Below are 7,434 nucleotides of genomic sequence, written 5' to 3' on the forward strand. Positions count from 1 at the left end.
GCTTCACAGTAGGTGTGGTGTTCTTGGGATACAACTCAGTATTCTTCTTCCTCCAAACACGATGAGTTGAGTTTATACCAGGGGTCGGGAACCTTTTTGGCTAAGAGAGCCATGAAAACCAAATATTTTAAAGTGTATTACCGTGAGAGCCATATAAGGTTTTTTAACACTGAATACAACTAATTACATGCATTTTTAAGTAAGGCCAACATTTTTAGAGTATAATAAGTATTTTTTTTTTTTTACAATATTTTTATTCTGAAGCTAACCAATAATAAATAAAATAACCATTGATGCGACTTCTTGAACAGGTGCGGTAGAAAAATGGATGGATGGATTAAAATGCATGAAAATGTTTTATATGTTGAACGTTATTTTAACACTGTGATTAGAAGCGGAAATATTAATTACTAATCGTGTTAAGCAGGCCTGTGCAATTATTTTATCTCAAAGGGCCAAATTTAGAGAAAAAAATGTGTCTGGGGGGCCGGTATATCTGATTTTTAGGAACACTAACACAAAAACTCACAATGATGTCTGATTGAATGCTAAAAAAGTTATGAGAGACTGTCTTAAAAACAGAATGGAATTTTACATATTTTTACTGAACAAGACACCCAGAATGTACATGAAAATGAAGAATGTGGGATTTACAATATTAACTATGAACGATAAAACACTGAATATTGACAACATATGAATGCCGCACCCCTTTTTGATCGACATGTTTTACAATCAAGCAAAACGCAACAAAAATGCAACAGACACAGGAAAATATGAAAGTGAAGGGTAAAAAAACACTTACAATGTGATATATCTGATACATCACAAAGCTTTAGAACTTTGTTGTAAAAATGTCTTTCCGCGTCTGTCCCTGACACCCGCATTTCAGGTTGACCGCTCTGGAAACACTCTGTGGGAACGCTCACCACCCACACTGCTCGGTGCCTTGTCTGAGCTGCCGTGACTTATATTACCATAGCAACAAATTAGATTAGCATAGTAACTAATTAAATTACCATAATAACTATATCATGCAAAAGAGCAGATTTCAACCATTGGAATACTTTGTATAGTTCAAGACTCATGGTCATTTGAAAACATCACTGCACATCATAATGACAGCTACAATTTCCATCTTGAAGATCTAAAAAACATTAATAGCTTGTTTTAAAATGTCTCTGACAATCTTGCACTTTCTGTTTTGGAAATGACACTGCTTAATAACTGTTTAATAAATATAGTTTTGGTAAATTGACTTAGTTATGATTTCCCTCCCTGCATGAAAGTTTAAAATGAGCATATATTAATGCAGTATGAAGAAGAATGTTTTATTGTAGACACATAGAATCATCATACTGCTGTGATTATATGCATCAAGTGTTGATTCGAGGCTAAGGCAAAATATCGAGATATATATCGTGTATCGTGACATGGCCTAAAAATATCGTGATATTAATAAAAGGCCGTATCGCCCAGCCCTAATCTGCAGACAAAATATTACTAATAGCGTTGGGTGGATGCAGGATATTTTTGAGTCTTGTCAGGACGCTCTGCCGTCAGAAACCAATCCCGCGGTCATCTCCTTGAAAATTTGGACACAATGCACTTTTTTTTTTGCAAAAATAAAGATCATTTTGCTGGTTGACATACACAAACTTTGTCCTTTTGGTGCTGAGTGAGAAGAGCGAAAACCCCACCAACACAGGTTTTTAGCCTTGTCTTGTGGTGGAAAAAGTCGCGAGTCACATCGTTATTTTGTTCTCTCTAATAAAAGACTTAAGGACCTGATCCACTAAAGCAGGGGTGTGAAACAAATTTTTGCTCAGGGGCCGCATGGAGGTAAATCTATTAAAATTATGGCATTAAAACTAAAAAAATAAAGACAACTTCAGATTGTTTTTCTTTGTCTTACTTTGGCCAAAAATAGAACAAACACATTCTGATAATATTACAAAAAAAAAAAAAAATATATATATATATATATATATATATATATATATATATATATGGCGCAGTGGGAGAGTGTCCGTGCGCAACCCGAGGGTCCCTGGTTCAATTCCCACCTAGTACCAACCTCGTCACGTCCGTTGTGTCCTGAGCAAGACACTTCACCCTTGCTCCTGATGGTGCTGGTTGGCGCCTTGCATGGCAGCTCCCTCCATCAGTGTGTGAATGGGTAAATGTGGAAGTAGTGTCAAAGCGCTTTGAGTACCTTGAAGGTAGAAAAGCGCTATACAAGTACAACTCATTTATCATTTATTTATTTTTATATATATATATATATAAAAAGTTTAGATCCATGAAGGAAAGAAGAAAGTGATGAATGTTTATAACTGAATACATTTACATATGCATAAACATGTTTTCTTTAGTATTATTTTTGTAATGAATTAAGTAACGTTTATGACAACCTTTTTGTCAAACTTGGACTAGGATTACGGTTGTTTCTTCGACGCAGAGGGAATTTGGAACGAGCCAGCCGTGAACGTGAGTACATATTGTTTTATTTAACACTCAAAATGAATAAACAAAGAGCGCGCACGAGGGCGGAATTAAAAAGACTGGGCTGTGAAAACAGAAGACTAGCACAGAGGCTATAACTATAAACACGAAAAGAAAACACTTGCTCAAAGGCATGAATAACAAAACTTACGTGGAAAAGTACAAGGGGCATGGATCAATGGCATGGAAGGCATAGAACAGGGTTAGGGAACCTATGGCTCGCGAGCCAGATGTGGCTGTTTTGATCACTGCATCTGGCTCTCGGATAAATCTGAGCTGACATTGCTTAACATGATAAGTAATGAATAATTCCACTTGTAATCACAGTGTTAAAAATAACGTTCAAAATATAAAACATTCTCATGCATTTTAAATCCATCCATCCGTTCTCCACCGCACTTGTTCAAGAAGTTGCGTTAATGGTAAGAAGTTATTTATTTAATGAGAGCCTGTTTCAGGGTTACATTATTATTTTATTTTTCAATAAGTCTATCAGTTGCTTTCCAGCAATTGTCTTTTTCTCTTTCGTTCTCGCTCCCGCTCTGGCTCCAGCCCCAACACTAACCCCGTCTCTCCTCCTGGCTGCTGCTTATAACAGAGAGACAGGTGATTAGATAAAAAGGCCCAGGTGGGCAATCTACGCACCTGTCGTTGATTTCGAGGCCGATCCGCAACACCCCGCTTCGCTGTAGGCCCGCAGGCCACTCCCCCTCCACAGTTAGCTTGAGAATAACAATGTTATTACAAAGAACAAGAGACCTAATATACTCTAGAAATATTCTTACTTAAAAATGCACGCGTTTAGTTGTTTTCAGTGTTAAAAAAAAATATTATATGGCTCTTACGGAAATACATTTTAAAGTATTTGGCTTCTTGGCTTTCTCAGCCATGAAGGTTCCCGACCCCTGGCATAGAAGGTGCTCGAGGGCATGAAGGAGGTGCAGCATAGGTAGGTGAAGTTGTCAGAACGAAGACAGAAAAAAAATGGCTTAAATAGCAGCTGTAATGATTGGTGAAAACAGGTGTGAGGCTGAGGACAGGGACGTGACTAGAGGACCAGGTGGAACTAAATGGGTTGGCATGGAGACGAAAAACGAACCAGGAAGTGCAAAGACAGAACTAAATGTCCAAAAAACTAAACATAACATGAGCAAACATGGCAAAAAACAAAACATAATCTACAGGCGTGACACTTTTTCCAAATATATAGAATGTGAGATATAACAGGAAAATGCATACATTTATCATTTGTTTTCAAAACGGTTACAAAAAAGTGGGACCCCAAAAATCTACTGTGGGACCCCATTTTTATGACTTGATGTGGTGCCTGGGGCCCCATTTTTAAAATTCCTAGCACCAACACTGTATTATATAAAATCTTTCTATCTGCACACAATATGTTACTGATAATGTTAGGAGGATGCAGGATGTGATTGAGTCTTGTCAGGACGTGCTGCTGTCAGGAACCAATGCCATGGTCAGCCCCTTGGAAATTAGATACAACAGGGTGAACCCTGCCTACCGCCCGATTGCAGCTGAGATAGGCTCCAGCACCCCCCGTGCATACTTGCCAACCCTCCCGATTTTCCTGGGAGACTCCCGAATTTCAGTACTCCTCCCGAAAATCTCCCGGGGCAACCATTCTCCCGATATCTACCCGTACAACAATATTGGGAGCGGGCCAGGACAGCTCGAAGGGGAAGAAAGGGGTATGTTGCCTGCAAATTTTGTGGATCAGACTTCACCATTGAACACGGTGGCCGAACGGATATACTCATTCATGAACGGACTGTATATATACTGTATGTATGTATATATATATGTTAGAAAAATTGTGTAAATTGTGTGTGAATTATCAGAAAACTTCCATCCATCCATTTTCTACCGCTTATTCCCTTTCGGGGTCGCGGGGGGCGCTGGCGCCTATCTCAGCTACAATCGGGCGGAAGGCGGGGTACACCCTGGACAAGTCGCCACCTCATCGCAGGGCCAACACAGATAGACAGACAACATTCACACTCACATTCACACACTAGGGCCAATTTAGTGTTGCCAATCAACTTATCCCCAGGTGCATGTCTTTGGAAGTGGGAGGAAGCCGGAGTACCCGGAGGGAACCCACGCATTCACGGAAACTTTCAGATCAATATATATATATATATATATATATATATATATATATATATATATATATATATGTATATATGTATATATATATATATATATATATATATATATATATATATATATATATATATATATATGTATATATATATACACATATATATTTATATATAAATACATATATATATACATACATACATACATGCATACATATATACATATATATATATATATATATATATATATATATATATATATATATATATATATATATATGTATATAACAAATACTCGAAAATATATACCTCCCCACCCCACCTCAACCCAGCCTGCCCAACCCCGCCCACGTCTCCCGAATTCGGAGGTCTCAAGGTTGGCAAGTATGCCCCCGCGACCCCGAAAGGGACAAGCAGTAGAAAATGGACGGATGTCGGGCCCCGGCCAGTTTTCCCCCCATTCCACTTGGCGTGTTTGGCACGGCGGGCTCCGTGACCGACGACGGGTTCTTGTGGCTCGGCGGCGATGCGTCCAAACGGGCCATGCATCCGAGTATATCACAGAAGTCTCAGGGCCTCGGGGTTGGGGGGCCGGATTTACCCATCCCCTCCTCCCGCTTGGCGCGTATGACACGGCGGGCTCCGTACCGACGGCGGGTCCTTGTGGCTCGGCGGCGCCAAAAGGGAGGGGGGGCATGTTCATGAGGGGGGTGATGTTATTTGTACAGGTTCCGTACTCCTTTTTATGCACTTTACAAGAAATACATTGGCATCAAACTCCTTAGCTTGCTAGGATGTGCACGCCAGCTTTCTGAGACTTATTTTATTAGAGGGCAGGATGAATCAGCGCTTTTGTTGTGAAGATAGGAACTGTGCAGTCGTTCTTTAGAGTTTTGACGGCAGGTACGGCTCGAGAGTTTCTTGCCTTCATGTCGGTCATTTTTTTTAATATAGAGCTTGCGGCAGCCAGCGTCATCTCACAAGACCCTGGCGTGCCATGAATGTCAATCAAGTGACGTCTTAGTGATTGATGATCGCTATTTTTTAGGTGAATTTTTTTTTTTATGCCTGGCTGGCGATTGACTGAGACACCCTCCGCGATTGACCGGTAGCTCGATTGGTAGATCGACGTAATGGGCAACCCTGATTTGAACGTACAGTACGTGTTCTTGTCTTACATAAGGATTGGGAATAAGTGCAGGTACCTTTTAAATGTAGAGTATACTGCTGGATGGCATTCAAGTTATGGAATGTGGAAAATACCAATTAAGTTAAGTCATCTGGATTTTAAATGAACGCACACACCAAGTCTGACAGCTCGCTTCAGGTTCAACAGGAAGGGGGGGCGGGAAACCTGCCCGAAAGCAGGTTAAGTCTACAGATGAAGTTACGTATGTCACTGACTCCCACTTGGCTTACCATCTCTTTCTGTAAAAGACAATTTCAGGGTTTGTATACTCTTGACTACTCCAGCCATGGGCTTTAACTTGTGTTATATTTTGGATACTATGTCAATTCTATAAACTTCATCATTTTTGGAGAGAACTCTATATGCCTTGCATGTTGGTTCCAGAAGCACACGCGGTCACAGGAAACCCAAGAAAAGAGCCATAGCACGGTCTATAGCGCAAATCAAATAAAAATGCTTGTGGTATTTTGGGGAAAAAAACTGAAAATGATATGTATGACAGTGTGTACTGAAAGTGAACCTGCTCACATTGAGTTGTTGTCGCAAGCTGAGTGAAACCAGATTACTGCTGTGACCTAATGCTTGCAGCATAAGCTGTTAAGTGGGCATAAGAATAGCAGAAGAGGTGGACCACATCGCAACAAGTCTATATGATCTCCCACCAAAATAACACACATCCAGTGACTTATTGCTACTCCCAATTGAGAGAATGAAGCAAATCCTTACCTTGTCTTGGAATAGTTGAATAGTGTAAAATAAAACATAGGAGAATTACAGTGAGTTCATCCTCCAAATAGTGAAATAAATATAGTTTCCATGTGTAGTCCCTTTAGTGTGCCAAAGGAGACTTTGCTGCACAGCAGTGCCAACAAGCACTTGAAACCCGAGTGCAATATAGTTAAATCCCTCCCTCTTCATCTTCTAACAACATGATACTGCCCCCCTCTGCTCCTTACACATGCTTGTCTCATGCTGAAGCTCATTGAAGGTTATGAGAAACTTCATTGTCCAAATATATATATATATATATATATATATATATATATATATATATATATATATATATATATATATACAGTATGTGTATATATATATAGATACATATATGCATATACAGTAAATATATAGTAAGTACAACTATGTATGTGTGAATATATGCATATATGTACATATACATATATTAATGTATATATTAATGTATTATATGTGTATATATATGTACATGTATATATATATATACAATATATATATATATACAATATATATATATATATATATATATATATATATATATATACATATATATATATATATATATATATACATATATATGGTACATAAATATACATATACAGCATGAAACAAACAAACCCTAACCATATATATATATATATATATATATATATGGTTGTATATATATACCATATATGTATATTTATGTACCATACATACATACATATATATATATATATATATATATGTAAATATATATATATATATATATATATATATATATATATATATATATATATGTGAGTGTGTATATATATATATATACACACACATATATGTATATCTATATATATGCATATATATATATTTATATGTGCATATATGTAT

The 7,434-nt window shown here is 37.9% G+C and overlaps 1 protein-coding gene across 1 annotated transcript in view; it reads right to left on the bottom strand.

The window, feature by feature from the left end:
* Nucleotides 1-6,669, bottom strand: part of gal3st4 (galactose-3-O-sulfotransferase 4) — a 107,453-nt gene extending 100,784 nt beyond the window's left edge. Inside the window, exon 1 of the mRNA XM_061913910.1 lies at nucleotides 6,541-6,669. Within this exon, the coding sequence (XP_061769894.1) occupies nucleotides 6,541-6,578 (38 nt within the window). The 5' untranslated portion in view covers nucleotides 6,579-6,669. The remainder of the gene's footprint in view (nucleotides 1-6,540) is intronic.
* Between the last annotated feature and the right edge of the window lie 765 nt (nucleotides 6,670-7,434).

Source organism: Nerophis ophidion, linkage group LG10 (genome assembly GCF_033978795.1).
Source record: "Nerophis ophidion isolate RoL-2023_Sa linkage group LG10, RoL_Noph_v1.0, whole genome shotgun sequence".
Lineage (NCBI taxonomy): Eukaryota > Metazoa > Chordata > Actinopteri > Syngnathiformes > Syngnathidae > Nerophis > Nerophis ophidion.